This window comes from Ischnura elegans, chromosome 6 (genome assembly GCF_921293095.1).
Source record: "Ischnura elegans chromosome 6, ioIscEleg1.1, whole genome shotgun sequence".
In the NCBI taxonomy this organism is placed as follows: domain Eukaryota; kingdom Metazoa; phylum Arthropoda; class Insecta; order Odonata; family Coenagrionidae; genus Ischnura; species Ischnura elegans.
The window spans coordinates 95078860-95101526 of record NC_060251.1 but is presented as its reverse complement, the minus strand read 5'-3'; the positions used below and the strand labels follow the sequence as shown (position 1 = coordinate 95101526).

The following is a 22667-nucleotide window of genomic DNA, read 5'->3' as shown; positions in this document are numbered from 1 at the left end:
ATCGAATAATATTTGCGAAAGCTTTCCGTGTAATTAGCAATGTAAATGTTACGTAGAAATGGTGACCAAACCCTTTCAATTACGCAAAATACTCCGGAAATTATAAATGAATGACGAAGGTAGGTATATAACGCAGAAGTCACACCGATTCTACCACGAAATCCGTAAATATAGGCAGAAAAAAAATATCACTGGGCTATGGTCGACATTCACTGATAACTAAGTTTTCTTCGAGCCTCCACATTAGCAAAATGGATTGGAAATACCAAATTTTACGCGCAACTCAATTGTGCGAAGCGTAGAACGCGAAATCATTCGGGTGAAATGATTCGGGTTTATCTCTGAGAACATCAATCAACAATACGCCCACAGCGAATTACCTACGCGCTACGTCGTCCGACAGCCCGCCGTAAATTCTTCCGCGGCCTTCCAAAAAGGACACCTCGTGGTATCGTTCGCGCACAATGATTCGACCACTCTATCGATATACCCAACCACATTTATACCCCGTTCAGATTACGATAGTCCCAGCGATCGTCCTAACGATAGTTGCCGAATGAATGCATGTCCGGACAATAGTTAACGTAGTTTCTGACGTTTGCCACTTTACGATGGTTAGGCGCTGCGGAACCGGAAGAGGAAGCGACAAGAGAGAGACGAAAAGCTCCCATCGATACATTTTTTCATGATGTTATACCAGTACGGAATAATATGGGCTTAAAGAAAAACTATACGAAAAATAAACGTTGAGCACAATAATATCTTTACCCAAAATACCTCAACAGCTTTGCTAACCGTTCAGTTTCTCGTTCACTTTAGAGTTCAGGATTTCAGCACTGGAGTGCAGCACAGGTTATACCGTCGTAGTGCGTGAATGCACAATGGTTCCAACGATCGCTGGAACAATCGTAATCTGAATGAGGCATTACGGAGTGAAAGCGTACGACTGTAATATTTGCTTCGAACCATCGAATTTTCTGGGCCGCGGAATGATTCACAAGTGATCGAACGCTGTTATTTGGACGGAAATAAGTCCAATATACATTCTGAAGCAAATTCAAAAGAAATAGGAACGGTAAGATAGGTTAAATTAATGGTGAATATGCAAGTAGAAATTTTACTAGCAAATACTTCCACGCAGGATAGCTAGCATAATGGGACGTAGTTCTGTACTACTCTGCTTCACAGTAGATTTAATATTTCCATACAATACATAGTATTTATATGAAAGGCAACGATACGTCACGCTTCCATGCAAGTCTATCAGGTGTAATATAATCGGCTTAAACTTTTCCTCAATTTTGCGAAGCAAAAAATACCATGATGTACATTCTGAATCCATCACGTTCTTGGCTAGGGAGAACTATCACTATAACACTCTACGTTGACATGAGACAACATCGTAAAAGCAGATAAAGCCGTGAGTAGTTACCGAGAGATTTAATAGTTCGCGACGAACGGCAAATTCTTCCACGGATTGCATAAAATGCGAGATCGCGTATCATGCTTGAATTCCTCCGACCAATCTATTCCTCGATACCAAGCCTCATCTGCGTGACGTACTCGTCCCACTGAATTATACGCTTCGAGCCATCGAATTCCCTTAGTCGCTAAGTGATTCACAATTCACCGAACACTATCGATTGGAAGGATACAAAGTCACGATACATTTGGAAGAGAGGGCAGGGAATAGAGGAAAAGGTAGTGAACTGCCCCATGCAAGGTATTTAGTTTAAATAAACATTATTTTGAACGTTACAGATCACGGTGAATTGAGAATCATCTCATGTCAAGGGTGGGTCATCTTTTGATCAACGTTGACCATACATCATTTCATCAGATCATCAGGATCATCATCATCAGATCACCAGGGTCATTTTTTTATTTTTTAAAGTAGAAAAAAAATAATCTTAAAAATCTGAATCCATCACTTTTTACTTCTGCAACATTTGCTTTGAAAATTCGTATATTTTCTAAAATCCAATACTTGCACACATGTACAGCGACACTTATTAGCTAGTGAGATACTGTTGGTTTCACAAACTTAAATGGTGAAAGTCGACGTACGATCATCATTAATTGAGAAAAACTGACATTCCTCTTTAAGTTTACCAGCAGCAAAATAGATTTTCCATCGCAAGACATGAAAACGATCGTAAATCCTGTAAAATCGATTTGCGGCTTGTGTAGTGACTAAATCTGTACGCAATTAATGGATTTGATTCGTAAAAAATTCACGTCAAGCCTGTTTAAGTCACTAAAACTCTGTACGTCGATGTGAGACGGCATCGTAAAATCAGATAAAGCCGTGAAGAGTTAGCGAGAGGCATAAATCGTTCGCGTGGAACGATAAATTCAACCGTAGGCCGCATGAAATGCCATCTCACGGTATCGTGCGTGATATTTTTCGACCACTTAATTCTTCGATACCAAACCTCATTTGCTTAACGGATTGGTCCGACTGAATCACTTGCTTCGATCAATCAAGTAAAGCCAAAAGCCGCTAAGTGATTCACAATGGAGCAAACGCTGCGATGCCGATCGGACAGCATTAAGCGGGAAACAAAAAGAGTGAGAGACTGTAAGTAAAACCAAAACGTTTAGATGCAACTTTCCTTAAGAATAGTTTTGTATCGTAAAAGAAAAAGTATTGCCTACTTAATATTTATTTTTTTATCAATGCAAACAAAAGCCACCAATTTTGACAAAAGTATGGCCTACTTAATTTTTTTAGCAATCGAAACTAAAGTAGCAATTAAAAAAAAAGTATTGCCACTAAATATTAATTTTTGTAGCAATTTTAACAAAAGCATGCATGCGAAGCATTTGATAACCTATATCCAATCTTATATTTTCAGCTCCAAGTAGATTCTTCCTTTTACAAATAAATCCTCTCCGCCTGTGCTTTATAATAACTATTTATTTCATGCTTCGTGCATCGTTGGAAATCCGATTTCCTTGGAAATAAAACTTTTTCACCTCATGGAGATTCTTTGTGATTTCTTTTCCACAAAGTCATCTAAGTTATTTAGCCAAAATGTATCCACGGAGATAAAATTCATTATTTAATAATTAATCAACGATTTTGCAAAATAAACTACCATGTACTGTCCTTTATGTTACCATTATTTTGATGAAATTTAAAGAACATTTTCACCTCAAAGTTTGAATTATTGATCAATTAAAGGTTAATAGAGTTTCCTCAAATTATGCGATTTGAGTATCTTGAACATCTGTTCTCCTTTTTTCTCCTACATATAGAGTTATGGAGGGTTATAGGACTTTTACACCACTTTCATGATGATATGGCCAGCGACTTTTCCATTCTCTGTCCTACAGATGGAAACCGACTTCGTTACCGAAACGTCGGCAGCATTACCTTCACTCACCCGGTGGAACACCCGAATACCCTTCTATGAATCTTGAGCACCCATTTACATTGGTTACTAAATATGCCGGCCTCAGTGGCGGCGGGGTACGATCCTTGCCGGCCAAAACAATGGTCACGGGTTCGAGCCCCGCCTGGGTAGCTTGCTTCTGTCCAAGTCATGGATGTTTGTGATAGTCCATTGTTAATTGTTGTAGGCCCAATAGTGCCGTGTTTCGTGGTGATGAAAGTAAATTGTATGCATAAAATTTACCAAAATATGGTGTGAAAAACTTTTCATGAGTGGAATCTGATGCGTGCATTTTCTAAACATAACATGGCGCAAGTAAGGATTGAGGGGTGTCTAAAAAATCATTTCTGTGAAAAAAATCATACGACCACTGCTCCCATACCTAATCACACTCATAAAAAGGCTATTCCGTTCTGACTGAATAATTCCCCAGGGCCCACCATCGAATTACGCAGGCAGCTAAGTGATTCACAAGCGCTGTCGATCGGTTGGAAAATGGTCGAATAACACACAAGAGCCAATTCAAGCGGCCGCTATCCTCACAAAAGCGCCAATTCACACGACTGAATGCATGGCGCACAAAGCGAGCCGTCCGAATTACGTGAACGAATCCAATTAAGAATGAGCGATCATTGATTTAAATCTGAGGGTGACCCGATGAATAACTGAAGGGTCACGTCAGGAGATGACGCAGAGCCGTGACGAAGCGTGCCTCACGACGCTTAAATGATTCAAATAAGCGTGACCACCCTCCCACCCATTCCCTCGAGTAAGAACGATACGGTGGAATATTTGGATTGGTCACGCGAACAATACATAAAAGCAGGTGCAAGTAGAAATGCCGATAAAAACTAAGAGTGGAAATAATATTTTTCTTCTTAAAGGAATGGAAATTCGATACAAAAGTGCCGAAAAGAAGCAATATTGATTTAAATGAAAATTTGATTTTTTTTTCTATTTTAATTCACATACTCAGCTATCGACCTACCTAGCGGTGACAAGTAATAAAAGTAGAGCTTGGGATATGTTATCAAAGAATACCTTTCCTTAGGATAAATTACAGAGACTAGGCAAAAATATTTGACCCGCCCATTGACTATGCACTGAAAAAATCAATAGAACAGTTTTCATATACAATCCTTTTTTATATAATTTTCTTAATTGCTAATATAGTATGTACTTCCTTTAATATTATAAAAATGTAGGTAAATGCTTTGCTTTCGGATTATAAGTTTAAATAAATGTGGAAATGGTAACTAGAAAAAGTTATAATGGGCAAATTCTTTTCTCAGCAAAGATATTCATCTTCATTAGTTCCCTGTTCTCCCACCACTATTTTTGGGCAGCGCCCTCATCAGTCACCAGCATAAGATCAGCGAAAATATCATTCTCCGCTGATGACGATCAGGATTATCTTAAGTCGTACTTGACGTATTTCGTATCATCAAAACTGTGATCGGCGTCCCTAATGGTGTTACCACAATAAAAAGGATAGTTTTCTGATGATTCACGCAAACCTACCATAATCGGTAGAATACTTCGATGATAATTTAGAATTGATTATTATATACAATATGTACACAAGCATGTATTGGATTTTTCTTTTTAGAAGAATGAAATATTTCAACCTCATAACTTTCATTGCATTTTATAGGTATTTACTTGTCATGATGAAGGTTAAAATAAAAAAATGCTACTTTGCTACCAAATCCAATTTTGATTTCTGCATGAATAGTTGTCCTAAATTGGCAATATTTTATTATCATCTTAGGTAAACTCCCTACTTTTAGTTCCTACCGGAGGGGTAATAATAATTATTATACATTGCTGCAAGTAGGCTATTGCCTGTTGGCAGCATTAGATGTACATGAATAACAAATGTGTACATAATACTTATGCTAAAACTGCCACTTTCATGAATTTACTTGAAAGGAGTGGAAACTCTAATGTACGTCGGTAAAATTTGGTAAGGTAAAGGTGAAGGTGCAGAGAAAAATGAGCTCGTTGTAGTTAGGTGCATCCAAGACTTTTAAACTTGTGACCTGCCTCAGAATTTGACGACCCAGTAATTATATTTGAGGTGAATATTACGCAAATCTTTAAGCGTAGCTGTGAAATATTTCACAAGCTACGACTTTACAATCATATTATTTATATTTACACCAATTATTCATACAACGTCCAGGTGATATAATAGTAGCATATTAGTTAATAAAGCTAGAATGTTTAAAGGTACATCGTGACTGTTATAGTACTATTACATTAATGTCATTTTAAGTCTTATTTTGAAAACTTTTTTGAAACGAAATCACAAATTTAAGGCGCTGGATGGATCCCAAGGCTGGAAAAAAAATTGATCGCGTGATTTAAGTTTTTTGACTTTGAGCGGAAACTTTTTAAAGGAACCGGCTAGTGAAGACGACAATGAACCACACCCAAGAGGGAATTTGATCCCTTCTGACCAAAATTAGGATCCTTTGATTCCACCGTACCCTTTGACCTCGTATCCCAAACGGAGAAGAGGGCGTCACTCATGACCCCTGAGGGCCTCATCATCGCATGTGGAGCATGCAGATGAGTTCCGAAAGGGGCGGGCCCTTTCTTCCGTCTTTTTGGCCAAAACACGAGGGAAGCCCCGGTGGAGAGAGGCTACTACGTATAAGGGAGTGGGCGGAAGGTAGGTATGTGCCCAAAAGGACAGCGGCAGGGACGTTGAGTGCGTAAATAAACCCGAGCTGACCCTTTTGGGAAGTCAACTTGGGTGAAACCTAGAGAGAGAGAAAAGACGAGGATGAAGCAGTGAATGGGATAAGAGAAATGTAAGAGGAAGCGATAAACGAATACATGGGAGGAGGAAGAACAACGCAGAGAGAAAGACTTACTATCTTGCTTTGAATTCTCACAAATGTCACTGAAACGAATGCTTTTCTATCAATTGCTATACACCCTTGGTGATCTGAACCCTTTCTAACCCAGAGCTGCTTCAGGAAGCAATTAAATTTCAAGATTTTTCTTTTTAAAAGCTTGAAAATGTTGTACTCAATCACAATTATCGTGTCAATTAAATATTTCATCCGAAAATAAGGCGTAGTTTAGATATTTCCTAAACACAGATAAAATTTAATAAATTTTTGATGCTGCTTAGAAGCAACATTGGGTTATAATGGGTTAACCCTTTCAGTTATAACGCCTAATAAAATGGTCATCACCTTTAGGTGCTTTTGAACTTCCAACAACCTTTTAGCCAAACCTTTTAGCATGAGTGGTCATGATACCGGCATTAAAATTAAATCGAATAAACATTATATTCGACTAAATAGGGAAAACATTTACTGAAAGGATTAAAGAAATGGGAGAAGTAAAGAAAGAGGAGAAAAATATGCGTGGATACTGGAGGAAATTGAAAATATTTAACTGGTTATGTTCAATTTAATACCAGTGCCCTTAAAAAGGTGGAATGCCTAAAGGTGATAGGGTTGGTGTGGTGGCTAGAGTGTTGGCTTCCCAACCTGTGGACTCGGGATCGAATCCCTGCCGTGGCAGATAATTTTCAGACTACCCGATCCCTGTGCGAATGTTATTTGGAAGACATTTCAAGCGAAAAGGCCCTGTCCGTCGGATGGGACGTTAAGCCGAGGTCCCCAAGACGCCTTTCGTTAACAGCAGGCTAGTGCCGGCACCGGGTTACTCTCCAACCCTTCCAAATGTAGGTTCCCTTCCCCCATGGCGCAAATGACCTCAGCTGTAGGTCGCCTCCTCCAAATACCATACTATGGAATGCCTGAATGTTTTATCTATGCTTAGTGCTTCTTCGTTGTAAAAGTATATTTTTGTAAAGTTTTGAGTGTTTTTGTGCATCATGTTGATATTTTCCACATTGCTTCTATACACGTGGTACCTTCTTAAAACCTTGTGACCTAAAGGGTGTTTGTAAAATGTAATAAATATTTTTTTTTCATATCACGGATTGTGCAGTAAACGATTGCAACTGCTCAGCAATTAAAAAAAACAAAGCAGGTCAAATTGTTATCCATTGTATTTTATACTATGGGCCACCAATTTACAAGATGACTGTTAAGTTGCACGATCTTTTCTAGGCTTTCTCATTTCAAATCCCAGTACTACGGGAGTTGGTAAAACCTTGGAAACAACTTGGAAACAGCGCCTCCAGATGTTTATAACCTCCTTGATGTTGACGTAAATAAAATAAATGCGCTTTAAGCTGAAGTGAAATGACGAGTAAATTAAGGAAGTACGCTTCCAGTGTTTGGGACCCTCATGAAAAAGGCTTGATGACAGAGTTAGAACGCGTGCAAAGAAGAGCTGCCAGGTATGTGAAAGGTCGTTACGATAGTCTAGTTAGTGTAACTGACCTCTTAGAATCTCTGTCGGACCATAGATTGAAAAATAGACTAAACCTTTTAGATAAATCCAAGAGCAGTGTCTTTTCTGACGAAGTTAACCATATCTTACGGACGCCAACATACTACGGAAGATCAGATCATATAAATAAAATAAGAGAGATGGATTGTAGAACAGACAGATTCCGAACGTCTTTTTTTCCACGATCAATAAGAGATTATAACGGCAGCAATACAACTCGTAAATAGATTGCATGACTTGTAGTGTAACCTACTAACCTATGTAAAAATTAATGCATGTTTCTTAATTCAATTATTATTTCTAACACCATATGGTAGTATAGTTTGTTAGTATACGGGACGTTTTTTGGACGGTGTGGTGTGCATGTGGGAGTCCAAATGCATGCTGCATGCTGGTGATTGATCACCCCCTGCCAAACACCCTAGAGGTGGCTCGCAGGGTATTATGTAGATGTAGATGTAGATGAAGGAAATGGAATGTCCAAAATGTGGGCATGACAAGAGGCGCGGGATTGTTGATTTAAGGATGAGAGAGGAGAGTGGGGGTGGGGAAGGGGTGTTTTGGCATTAGCCAGGGAGCGGTGTTGCCAAACTGACACACGAACACACACAGAGCGACTGATTGACTAGCCGTCATTCGTCTCCTCATGAAACAACACCACAAACCACTCAAGCAAAGGCTGAAAATGAGAAAAAGCGGTGTTCCATCTCCACCCGGGTAATGAGCGCACGGCTGACGCGTTTCCTTTTTTTTCAACTCGCTTCACACGGGGAAAAAGTCGGAAGGGGGGAAAAACCGTGAGACTGAGTGTCGGACGATTGAATAAGAGCCTGAGGGATGGAATGATTGATTGGCTCCACGTCAAACTGTATTAAGTGGGAAGACCGTTCAGAGATATAAGCTACTGAGGCTATTTTAAAACTGCCGCGACAACGGCGATGATATTCTCGTTGATTGTATGGTATTTGGAGGCGTCCGACAGACTAGATCATTTTCACAATTGGGGAATGGTATTGAAGAAATGGTGAGGTGAAAACCTACGCACTGTGGTCCAAAATCAAAAGAAGCTGGGAAATAGTAATTTTTTCGGCTTTTTGCATCAGTAGACAACCTTTCAGCAGCAGCTTACAGCCTACCAGCCGTCGCCGATCATGAATGGAGCGAACCTGGAAAATAAATTAAATTTGGCGAAGCCAAAATTATCGCCAAGGAAGGAACATACTATCCAACGCTGACAATGGAGTCAATTGAATAGAAAAAACTCCAAAAAGATTATACACTATCGGAAGACGGATACTATCTAACTAACACTTGGAAGAGAGTTTTCAAGGATCCGGCCAGTTACAGCGCAGTCCAAAGGAACAGGGGCTATATAGTCGAAAATGCCGATATCGGCACCTCGGCGAAACTGTCGTCTACCTATGAAAAACAACGCTACGCAAACCCGGAAGATGGAGAGATCCACGACTCCAAAACGCCACGGAATACTAAGAGATAACACTTTTTGCATGAAATTTTATAAAGGTGCATTCAGATTCTACATCTACAAACTCGTTACAGCGAAAGAAGAATCGAAAGAACGAAAAGGGAGAGGGATATAATAATACAAATAAAATAATAATAATAATAACTATAATAATAATAATTATTATTATTATAATAAAACAGATAAAAATAAAGTTGATAATAGACCAGATATAATGTTGATTGACAAGAAATATAGAACCTGCTACATAGGTGATATTGCTGTGCCACTGTCGCATAACATCGAAAAGACAATAGCCGGAAAAATAAATAAGTACCAAGAATTGGCAATAGAAATAAAAAGAATATGGAATATGGAACAGGTTTATATAGCTCCAATTGTCATCTCAGCTACCGGTATCATCCCAAAGCATAAAAAATAGTTTCAAAGTACTCAACCTTCATCCAAATACATACATCAAATTGCAAAAAGCTGTAATAATTTCAACCTGTCATATCACGAGAAAATGTCTCAACGCAATAGAACAGTAAATAGTTACCTTGATGAGAACCCGTTACATTAAAACAACTCAGTGAAACTGAAGAAAATTAAAGGGTAATAATAATAACTATAATTATAATAATAACAATAATAATAAAAAATATAATGCCTATGATGATCTCAGGTTCTCCTAATTAAGATCATTATAACGTAATTGGACAAGACATTTAAAAGCACCCATGCCCAGGCGAGACTCAAACCCGCGACCAGCGGTTTGACAGTAGAGAACTTAACCCCGCCACCACCGAGGCCGCCAAATTTGGATAGGTTGGTTTGGTAAACTATAGCGGAGAATATTGCGGTAGGGAGAGAGGGTGTGCACGTGGGTTGTCGTAGAAACGAAAGGGGTGGTACTGGAAAGGATCTCTGTCAATGGCAGAGAGGGAGATGAGTAGAAAATCCAAAAGGACAGGGGCAGTTGGCGCAAGGGTTGCAAATTTGACGAGATGCCACGGGGGTTTGACTGAGAGAGAAAGCGAAAATGCTTTATGCAGGATGATATTTCAACCACCTTAAGCACCTTAGGGGACTTCTGAATGGATCAAAATGCAGAGGTGTATTACATCTACATACTACAACGCAAGCCGCCTCAAAAGGCGTATGGCGTTACAACACCAACCACTATCCAACTAGAGAAGAAATCCTATAAAAAATTACGCCTAGTATTTATTAAAACCCTTTTATTTTTAGGGGAAAAACGAATTCCCATTCCTATCTGTTGGGCAAAATATCTCTCTTAATTCATCATTTCTTTCGGACCTGGAAATATAGTGGGGTTAATGCAGTCTAATATTTTCCAACTATTTTATCATTATTTAAATGTCTACCACTGGCCCCCGTAGTAAATGAGGTCACTTTTATAAATGATTTCGAAAATAATAATCGTTAATCAAAATTTATTTGCCACGACAGCAACTAACTCACCGCAACAAGTAAATTGCTGAAATCCGCGTTATCAGGTTATCCTGATTTTTACGCGGACTTCAACAATTTACCCCACACAAATTCAAGATGAAATTAAATTGATGATGTGAGCAAAATTCAAATTTTGTCGAATTCACTTCATTATCACCCGCAATACCGACATTTAAAGGTTGAAAATACATGCTCCCAAAATTTTCGAAAAATTATCCTGCATTTAGCGAATACACAAACACGCCATTTTCTACAAGTACTAACCAGAATAATTTCAGTTTCACGGGGTAAGATGGTATTGCGGTGAAAAGACGTTTTGCGCATAGGCTTCTACGATTCGTAACGGAATTTATATAAAGTCTGGGGATAGGTAGGGGGCACGTTCCGCTTGTAGGATATTATGTAAATACAAAACAGCTCCGCCTATTGGAATGGTATGCGGACTATGGGCCAACAGATTCCTCCGGGGAATAAAAAAAAGTATTTGCAGCAAGTGATTAGCGAATTAAATCCAAGTTATTAACATCAAGTTCTAAGAAATCAGGAGAATTGCCGCATATGAAAAAAAAGCACCCCGTATTGGTGAGGCAATCATTAGGTATCACGCCTTCCATCTAGCCAACAAAAAACATGCAATCAACGATCGACACCTTTAATCACAATTTACAATAACGTCTACGAAATCAGAACGATTTCCCGAAGTGGATGTGAAAAACACATAATTCTGGAAACGGCAATAATTGCGTAACGCTCTGTCCATAAAGCCACAGGCGCCAGATTAAAAAAAAAAAACATTCGAGCCAGTTAGCCGCGACTAATTTTTAAGGGGAAATGGTACACGTGGGTTGTTTACATTTTTCTTCGATAGGAAGCGCGGGAGTAATTTTCGAATCAAACTCGGAAATTGATTCGGAGGGCAACCAAGTTAATTTTCCGTTCATTGGGAAGAGTGGTTGGTTACTTGCGCGAAACCTCGGAACGATGCTACGTCACGTAATCTAATCTTCGAGGGGCAAATTGGGTGAGTTGTGTTACTTTTTTTGCACCGGAGATTGAAGGCCAAAGCGTTACGAGCAACCTCACCACGATCGCACGTGTGCGCTGGATGCTAAATGACAGGGGCTCTAGGATGATCCCTTGATGTACTCAACAGCATCTGATTTCGATACTCCATCCTCTAATTGGATTTTACCCATTAAGGATTAGGGAAGTTATTTATTTTACATATATATTGCATCTTCATGTGTTATACCTAACGAGTATACGGTGAAGTTTTGTGTCACCGTGTAAAGAGTAAGAAAAACTACAAAATACAACTTTTTTTATGGATTCCGGGTATTTTTTATGATACCTATACCTTTCCTCTCTCGGAACCCCTCAGGAACCGTCCATGTAGCCACAACAATTGGATGAATTTACGACCTGAAATAGCCTCCAGCACGAAAGCCGAAACGTCAGTAAATATTCAGGAATTCTTCTCGGGTGCAGCATTAGGGCGTTGGATTCATCTTGGCATCGTGTGCGTGGTATCTGACACGGTGAAGTAATAAACGACCTGATAATAGAAAACAAGTAGTTTCCCGCGACTTCGACTGAAATGAAGCCAATATCCTGGTATAGAGCCCATGAAAAATAAAAAAAATATTATTCAGTGGTACAATGTTTATCATAAACGTCAAAGAAAGCAATACAAACTTTTTTTACCACATCTAAATATTTATAAGAACAATTATACACGAGCAACTTCCGCAGAGCCGACCATTATTAGTCAATAATCTTATGATTGGTTAGACGCAGCTCTCTATTCCTCTCTCCTATCCGCTCGTCTTTTCATAGCGTCGTATTTCTTCTCTTTTAAACCCTTTATAACCTGTCCTATGTAACTTATTCCGGGTCGTCCCTTGCCCTTCTTCCCTTCCACCTGTCCTTCAACGATTGTTTTCATCACGCCATTTTGTCTCATAATGTGGCCAATTAAGTTGTCCCGTCTTTTTTTCCTTAAGGTTTTTAGAAGACTTCTCTTTTCTCCCACTCTTCTTAGCACTTCCTCGTTACTTACGCGGCCGATCCATTTTATCCTCATATCCGAGTAGCCGAGCCTCCAAAAAAGCTCTTCATGTTGACTCATTCGTGTATGCTGTTAATGATGGTGAATTATAAGAAGACAGAATTACGTTCCGGTAATTTCAATGAGCTTGTAATAAATATATGAAAAAATAACCGTATAATGTAACTTATACTACCTATGAGCAAAATATTTTACGCTTTAGTGTAACACGCTAGCCTAATAAAACTATTAAAATTGGTGTGGTTTTTTATTGTAGTGCATGGGAAGAAACGATGCCAAGCTGCTGATTTTAACGTGCTTTTAATAAATTTATAAAAAATAACTAATATAATTTAACTTATTTTTGTAAGAGTTATTTGCTTCATTAAACCGATGAAGGGCCTGATTTTTTACTGCAGTGTAATGAGAATAACTGAAATGCAGGAAAAACGCTGTGCCAATAATTTAAATTAACTGAAAATAGAAGTATACTGCAAAAAAACTAATCATTCGTCCATTTCCGCAAATAACTTTGGTGAGATACATAAGGATTTCTCCATATTCAGACCCTAATGCTAGGATATTCTGGATATTTTGGAAAAATGCGGAGTGTAGCTTCTACAAAATAAAACAATAGACGGAGTCCTCCTAAACGTCATCTTGTGCCTCCCACGTCCGTTAACTCCTCGTTTATCCGGCTGATTTCGAGGTTTATTCTGTTATGACGTCATTTGTTATTTTTTTATTGACAGATCTAACTCCATATCTGCTCATCGGTAGCGAGAAAAAAAAAATTCAACTCGCTCAAATACTGTGTACCTACTTTTTCCTCATGAAAATGGGGCGATATTCATTTTTTTGTTTCCGCATGTATTGGTATGAAGTTTTAACGTTGATCGCATCATGAAATTCATTTGTTCGGACGAATGTTTGGCGAAGTTAGTTTGGAATTCCTGATGTTGAAAGAAAGATCTTTCCGCACGAATTCACATCCGAAGCTTCACGATTATTTACCACCAGCTAAATGTTTGATGATATTCTTGTTTTTTTCCTCGCTTACATGTCACACATTACCCTCATCTTGTCTATACACAGTGGAGTCCCGCAAATCGCAAAATGTATAATCCGAACATCCGCTTAATCCGAACTTCTCCGAGAGGAACTATTTTCCAAAGAAAATTAATATTTTTAATTTACAGTACCGTTCTTTTCTATATTATTTAGGCCTTAAATATAGTAAGATTCATCCATTATGCACGAATTTTAATATTCTTGGTGTTTCACGAGGAATCTGCAATTCTATATGAGGTGGTGGGGGGGGGGGACAATTTGAAGCATTCTTTATCCTCTAAACATGGGGTCACAACTCCTTAGTTACGGAGCTAAGGCAACGCAAACATTTTTTTTAATTACACTTAGCAGGTGCCATGACAACGGTTTTATTTGGGTATCCAGCCTATTGGACAATTTATTCAATACTCTGGATTTTTTAAGAGCATTCAATGATTAAGGTTGGACGAAAATGTGCGATTATAATAGCCTGATACATTTCATCTCATAATGGGTGAGGTTGCGCAATCGTATTGCAAATACCCGCTAAATGCTCTCGATTAATTAAGATCAAAGATTAATATTCTGCGTAAAATATTCAATATTGCATTTAATGTAAATTAGAGTAATGAGGAGTGACTGCCAAACGTTGCAGGCGCGCCTATGACTTAGTAGCGTGAATGTGGTGCGCCAGAGAAGGGGTCGAGCGAGTACAATCTTGTCCATTTACACGGCCCTGTACACTGCATACGCTTATGACTCGTTCTTCCGTTTCAAACCGTTTATTTTTATAATTTTTTCGGCTAATCCGAACAGGATTCGGTCCCAATACGTTCGCATAGCGGTATTTCTAAGCCTTTGATTTCACAATTCATCACAGTTCTACTCTATTTTGTAGATGTAACTTTTTTAACACGTTCATAATCCCCATTGCCGTTTCCATGCGAAATAGATGGTTGTTTAAGGATTAGACTCACTGCAATAGTTATTTGAGCATGTAAATATCTTAACGAAGATGTTCATTTTTAATTTTTTAAAGTGTTTGGTGCCGTTTTTGCTAGTTTTAGCTCTCTTTTGCCATGAATAATTAGCCTAGATATTTTTCGACAGAAATTATAGAATGCCTTTACTTCAGCACACTACCTATTAATTATTACCATAACTCTTTGACATCATGGACTTCCATCTTAAAATCAGAGGTACTATATCCCAAGATCCGTAGGTGGTATTGATGATATCAAGGCGGTAATTGTCCATTGGTTGCTAAAGTCATAAAAAGTGAACCAATTTTTTTTAACTCGGCAAAAATGAGCGTTTTTTTATTTTAGAACTTATAACCTATCAATAATTCATCATTTTTGGGTTTGAAAAGAATATTTAGCGCTTTAAATCGCACATTGGCCTTTTTGAAAATAGCATCCATTCTCCATAAACATAAAAGAGATGTACGGTAACTATGCGAGTTGAAATTTTTCATACGACCGATGAACAGATACTGAATTAGATCTGGCAATAAAAACAAATTACGCCATAGCAGAATCGGTTTCGAAATCGGCCGGCCGCAAGAGGAGTTAACGAACATGTTTGGCACAAGCTGACGTCCAGAAGGACTCCGTCAATCATTTTTTTTAGCAGAAACTATACTCCGCGCATTTCCAAACATCAATTCAATATCATCCAGATTGACACAGGATCAAAAAAAAAATTGACAAGGGTGGCTAGATATCCACAAGCGTGATATGAAAGCATGCATGTTAAGCTCTTCAAATGATTACAATGTTTCCTCATGGATGTCCCACGTTTTCAGTATGTCATATGGTTCTGATTGATGACTACATTCAAAGTCGAGAGAACTGGACATACTGCTAGGTGACACAGAAAGTCGAATCGTCCCTCACAGAAAATATCTCGTCACTCACTTATAACTTTGTTACCAGTGCAGAAATTGTTTTGAGCCAGTGTGCTTGTCCTAATTAACTACAGAAAATGCGCAATTAGTGGTCTCTTTTGGGGCGAATTATTATCGGTCTTCATGAATGCAATTACTCGTACATTGAATCAAGTTCCCTTTTGGATACTAGTTTCGGATTTGTCAGATTTTGTAAAAGTCTTGCGATTCTTCCGCGGAAATTGGGGTCAATTTCAATAGTTAGACCCTAAAGCCACTGGATGAATGATTTGAAACATCTATGGCTTCGTATTAAAGACATTTCTATGCCTAATCAACACCCACGTTACCTTAAGAATAATTTCCAAATTTAATTTACCTTATATTACACGGCATGAATAATTTTTTCCCATTGTATCATTGTCATTAATTTTGGCAAAGCAAGCTAATAAGAAAATTATAAAATTATTTTGCTATTGACCTCTTTGCTTTATATAAATATGAAAATATTGGATTTCAGGCCATTAAGTAAAAAATGTACAATGCACCTATATGGAAATTATTATGGAAATTTACCTATATGTACAATTCTCTAGGCTTATATGACAAGATGAGAGATACAAAAAAATTAAAGCTGGTAAAGTGATTTTATTTTATTTTTAAGTATCTAATAATAAATTTGAATAGCAGGTGCAAAATATGATATCATGGACTTGGCCTAGCGTTTGAATTCAACACTATTTAAAATTCCAAAATGTTAAATTGTCCACCTTCCGCAGCAACTTGATTCCATGCATTGTTAATATATGCCCTATCAGGAGACTTTGACTTACCATTAAGTTATTACAGACCTCTCTAATGCTTTCAGAAACCTAAATAATACAAAATGATGACCCATTTTTCGTACGAAAACGACATTATAAAATTTACCAAAATATCACGATCCCAATATTGTCACGAAATTCGACTATAAGAAAGAACAGCAGATATCGCCAACGCTACTTAAGGGAACAGACACGGTGACGGTGTGGTTTAATTTATTTTCTAAGCTTCGAGTATTATACTCGTACATTCGATTAAAGTTAAAACTTTCCACTAAAGGATACTTGACAGGCGTGAATTTCTGAGAATTTCTGTTTTATGACTTACGAGTATGTGTTGTTGACAATAGTGAATTTCTATGATGTGACAAATTGACGGCTGTGGATTGTTGATTTTTCGTCGTCAAAAAATGTCGTTGCATTAGATAGTCGAAGATTTCCCATCATCGAACATTGCCTGAGACTAGATCGTTAGGGCTGTGAGTTTGGTATAAGAGTCTTCGAAACATATGCTCTGGAGTTATAATAACAACGATTTAAAATTAAAAATCCCTAGGTTCGAAATTGGAAGGCAAGTAGCGAAAATTGTCGCTAAAAATAACTCAAAATAATCTAAATTCAACGAAAATACGTAACAACCAACGATCATCGATTCGGCATTGGGTCTTTAACTGCTATCATGAAAATTGGATTTCAGCCATAAATTCATCCAACGAAATTGGATGAAAAATTGTCTCATCGCAAAAGCCTAAAAGCGAGACGTGATCCCACGTCCAAAATCAGTGACACCAAAATCCAATTAAATACTATAAGATATATAGTCTCTACCGCCTCATCTCCGGAACTAATAGGAATATTCTCTTCCGCTTTCCCCGTCTCAACAATCAGGAATTATTAAAAGCATAAATCACAGTCTACCGAGAACGTAATTTTTAGTCCATTAACATACTAATTAGAGAGCGAGAAAAAATACATATAAAAAGCAATTTTCAGGGAAAATATAAAATGAAGAAAATTTATACTTATAGGAGCTATAATTAACGGAAGAAGACAAGATAATTTCTTCGATTATGTCTGAAAGTAATATTATTTTCCAGCACATCTGCCGCTTATGAGACCATCCATTCAGTGAGACAAAAAAATGAATATTCCATCCCGAGGAATATTCTCGTTTCTTTGGGGGAGGGACACTATCACAAATCCTGAACGATTAAGAATTAAATAATTATTTAACAAATATGATTAAAAACCTACGTACTTATAAAACTACTAAAAACAAGATAATGAATCATCCTACCTTTACCTTTGGTCCCGCGATTAAAGTTTTACAGATAATACTGATTTCTTTTCCGGAATAGACTCGACACTCGACTTGAGAGAAAAAAAATAACTTTAAATGTTTGGCCAGCATAGGTATTTATTTTGCCACTCATATTATCACATATTATATCATCACATATGCCTTAAAAATGCCACATAAAGTTCCATACGAAGGAAATTATGATTTTCATTAAAATTGCTGAACTCCAAAATTTTCATATTTATAAAAAAAACAAGTGGTAGGACTAATAAATTTTATAATTAATCCATTAGTTTAAAGTCAAATTTAATAAAATTTACACAATGGTATAAAATCATTCATGCGCATTGTATTTGGTATAATAAATTTAGACATTATTAAAAACGTAAAATTCATATATTTTGATTACTTTGACAAGTGTCTTTAAACAAAATGCAATACACGCTTTCAATCGTTCACCCAGCAACTTTACCTTTTAATTATATATGTTTCACCGCAATTCCATCGGATCCATCGCAAGGATCATACAAAAACTGACGACCCCAACAAAAATCGTTGGGGAACTTGATCCAATTTAATTATATTCATGGAGACCAATTAAATATCACCACAAAAGAGACCATTAATTGCGCAGTCTCTGCAGTTAATTATGACAAGCAAATTGGTAACAAACAATTTCTCTCGGGTTTTTTCAATATGGGGATCAAAAAATGATCTGTTTGGAGTTTCTATTCCACCACAGAGCATATCCAGATCTCTCGAGTTCAGTATTTCGTCGTCAAGCAGACCATTTGACACCATGAAATTGTGGGAAATCCATGAGGAAAAAGTGATGTCTTCTGAAGGGCTGAACAAGGATGCTCTTATAACATGCTTACGAATATCTTGACGCTCTGTGTAATATTTTAAACTTTCCTGGGTCAATCTGGATGATATTGAATTGAGATTTAGAAATTCGCGGAGTGCAGCTCCTACAATAAAAAATATTGCGTCAGCTTGTGGCAACCATGTTCGAGAACTCTTCGTGTATCCGGCTGATTTCGAAGCCGATTCTGTTATAACGTAATTTATTTTTTATAGACAGATCTCCGAACTCATCGGTCGTACGAACAAAAATCAACTCGCTCAGTTACCGTGTATCCACTTTTTGCTCATGGAGATGGGGTGATTTTCATTTTTTGTCGTTGCCCAGACACGCCGATCATTTTCATGATCTACGAGTCATCATCATGCTCTTATCTCTTTGTTTCATCTACTATTTGTTATTATGATTGTATATTCATTTATGACGACTTGTGTGAATGTAAATTTGATATATATCTCCAGTTTACAAAAGGGATTAGCTATTAATAAATTATTTTGAAATAATCGACGAATATCTAAAACACTCTTGTCTAAGCATTATCTTCCGCTCATTCAAACAACGCCATACGTGCAGACAACATAAAAATAATTTCATATAGACGGGAATAAGGATAGGAATACACAACAGTAAAAGGACGAGGACAACGGTGCTGTGGTAGACGGAAAAAGCTAGAGGGTAAAAAGGCAGCCTGACATAGCACGCGCGTTTCGGGGAACGGCGATACCGAAAAGAATAAATTAACCATTTACCTCACAAACATATCAAATTAATATTCACACAGGTCACCACAGGTGAATATTCAAACATGAGAACAGCTAGAGGTTAAAAAAAGAGACAGGGCCATGAGCACATATATTTTTTTTAAAGTTAGCAGGTACATTAATTGGGCGTAATGACGCCTAGTCGTCGAAATCGTGACCGATTTAGCCGATGAATGTTTTCATTTCGCCTACTTAAAAAAAAAGAGTATCTAAAAATAATTGATGAATAAGTCACTTGACAACGCATATTAGACACATCATAGCTAATACTCAAGATTTATACATTAATATACAAGAATTGCCTCGAGAAAAAATTCCTCTAGCCCGGGAATCGAACCACGGACCTTAGGCTTTCCGGGCCTCTGAGCAGACCACTAGACTATACTGTTTTTTTTTATAAAAAACAAGGAAATAACCAGGATAGTCTAGTGGTCTGCGCAGTGGCCCGGAAAGCCAAAGGTCCGTGGTTCGATTCCCAGTCTAGAGGAATTTTTTCTCGTGGCAATTCTCGTACATTTCACCCCGTTCACTTGGCGGGATTAGAAATATTACACATCACAGCTAAAAGGACTTGCATACCACCAAGGCACCGCAGAAATCGGAAATGAAGCTCCCCGAGAAACAACGACCATAATCACTGCCCCTGCATGCACTAAACTGCAACTGAGGAAGAAGGAGAGGTCGGTCAATAAGAAAGAGATTTTGCCCTTACCTTGCGCCAGAACGGCCAGCACGAGGAAGACAGGTCCAAACAGGTTCGCCCCTCTCCGTGAAGAATGCGCCGCCATTGCCGTAAATTCCCGGTCAAATGGGCCGTGGAGAGAGCCTTCAGGAGTACCACCAGGCGGCACTGCCCGAAACAACTGCCGAAAGAGAACAAAGGACGGTGAACGGTGAGAAGTTGATCACGCGGTATTTCGGAGAGAAGGGGGTGGGGGGAGAACAAGCAAAAAGGTAATTATTTGCCAGTAATGCTCGGACGTTAACTCAGCAGAGAAAGGCAACAAAAAAAATCGATAAATCTTTCAGGCGTATGTCAATACCACGTGGAGGCTTCAGACTTTAGTACACAACACAAAACCGCAACGAAAAATGAACAGAAGTCCAAACTAAAGTGGACCACGAGAGATGATAAACGAACCTAACTTCATCTCCAGAGTAATCCATTTAGAGGAATTTTTTCTGCCGAACGAGTGTTACAAGAGCACTCAGCTCCAACTTGAGACGTAAAAAAAAGACGCGCGAATCGGAAATTATTTTTCCCGGACGTTCCAAAAGATTTTCTCAGAGAGAATTAGCGTCGGATAACACTTCCAGCTGATCCAGGAGAAAACATTCTGCCCCAAAGAAGTCGCAGCCCAGAAGGCGGTAATGACTACATACTTCCCACTCTAGATACGCAAATTAGCTAAGAGCAAGTTTCTGCTACACTCAATTACTTTTCTTCCGATTCGCTGAACACGTAAATGCACCACTTAAACTTGAAGAGAAACAACGAGAAAGGTATCCTGCATTTTATCACATTAACACGTTGGATCATAATCCCTATAAGTAAGTCTTTCTCTCTTTAAAATGAATTCCTAATGAGTGTAGTCCAGCAAAATTATTCTTTCTGAGTATACAGTACATCATTATAAATAACGATATAAAAATCAATATAAGCAATACACTCCATTTTCCACAATGCTCTCCAATTACTTTTACATCCAAGATTAAATCATGATCACCCATTTTTAATTATCTAGTTAACGATAGGAAGTATATGCAAAGCTCAGCCGTGTTTTCTTGGTGACTCCGTAGCTTATGTTTTGAATTTTTCATTCCCTGTTTTGTCAACTGTCTACAGTAAACTGTAAATTCTGTGAATATTAACTAGAAACAAACCACATATTACCCTTACCAAATCCGATAACAGCAATTGTCATTACAACGGTCCTAGGCAAAAACATGAATGCCATGGTAACATATTTCACCTAGAAGACCCATTGGAGATTCTTTTCTCACCCAATAATAAACTAATGGCAACAAAAAATTATATTTTTTATTGTTACTTATTTAGGAACACGTCAACAACTTTGAACCCATTGAGCAAAATCTCTACATTCGCATTCACCTTAAACTTATCCGCACTCGTATAAATGTGAATGTCTAAGCAAAGATAGTGATTATTACCATTTAAGACAGTTAACCGACTATATACCGATACACATGAATGATGTATAAATATTTAAGCTTACTTAATCCCAAAGAGTCATTAATGGAACGATTGGTATCGAAGATAAAATATTAGGCTCTTAGCGTGATGTCACGTCTTAATATTATTTTCTAACGAGAAGAAGAAATTCCTTCCGTCGGAAGAAATTCTTCCAGAGGAAAAGAAGTCGGTAAGGTTTTCTCACAACATTTAATGCATTTTTATCCCTTAAATTCTACTGTGACAAAATGAAGCTGCCTAAATGCTTAAACATGATATTTCCTTTACAAATTCTTTCACGTAACTCGTAATTGATCTAGAAGTATTCAATGAATGCTTAAATATTAACAGTCATACCTTTAACCTTCTCAGTCTGTTGCGTAGATAGATTGTAGGCACATCAGTCTTTCTACTCCGGCGTAGAGGAAAAGTGAAAGTATTTTTTTAAATACGGCCCTGGACCTCATTCATTGGATAGTAAATAAAGAATTATCATTCTTGAAGAATATTCATACAAAATATCTTACGGCAAAATGGAATTTTTCGACCTGAATCCGGTCAATATGTTTTCAAAATAGCATAATTGAGGTGATGGAAGTATCATAAATATGACATAATAATTTAATTTTGAAAGATACCAGATCAATCAAAACGAGTCTTCTTGGAATCAACCATTCGGACTTCGACCACTGCTCATTTTACTCAGACGTTTTACGAGAAAATTTTCTCTGGAATGCTGTTTCTACTTTTACCTACTTTTCAAAATGTACAACATCATATTAAAAATTGCCAATCAAACGTGCAGTAATAAAGCAAATAAATAATGCTCTGTTACGTACCAAGTAGGGGACATATGGTCTGGTGACGCCGAGCACAGAAGCAAATGAGCAATAAAGTACGTAGAGCAAAGGTAATATCCACATTAACAGAGAGATGGTAACTCTGAGAATCCATAGCACGCGGAGATGGGAACAATTTATCTCTCCGACAGCAAGCGATGTCACAGGCAAGAGTAGGCT

General features: G+C 37.8%; 1 protein-coding gene across 2 annotated transcripts in view; it reads right to left on the bottom strand.

Moving 5' to 3' along the window:
- Positions 1 to 22667, bottom strand: part of LOC124161207 (cadherin-87A-like) — a 1373415-nt gene that overhangs the window by 398293 nt on the left and 952455 nt on the right. For both annotated transcript variants that reach the window (XM_046537469.1, XM_046537470.1), the window contains one exon: positions 20167 to 20317. In XM_046537469.1, coding sequence (XP_046393425.1) covers positions 20167 to 20242 — 76 coding nt within the window. In that variant the 5' untranslated portion in view covers positions 20243 to 20317. The remainder of the gene's footprint in view (positions 1 to 20166; positions 20318 to 22667) is intronic.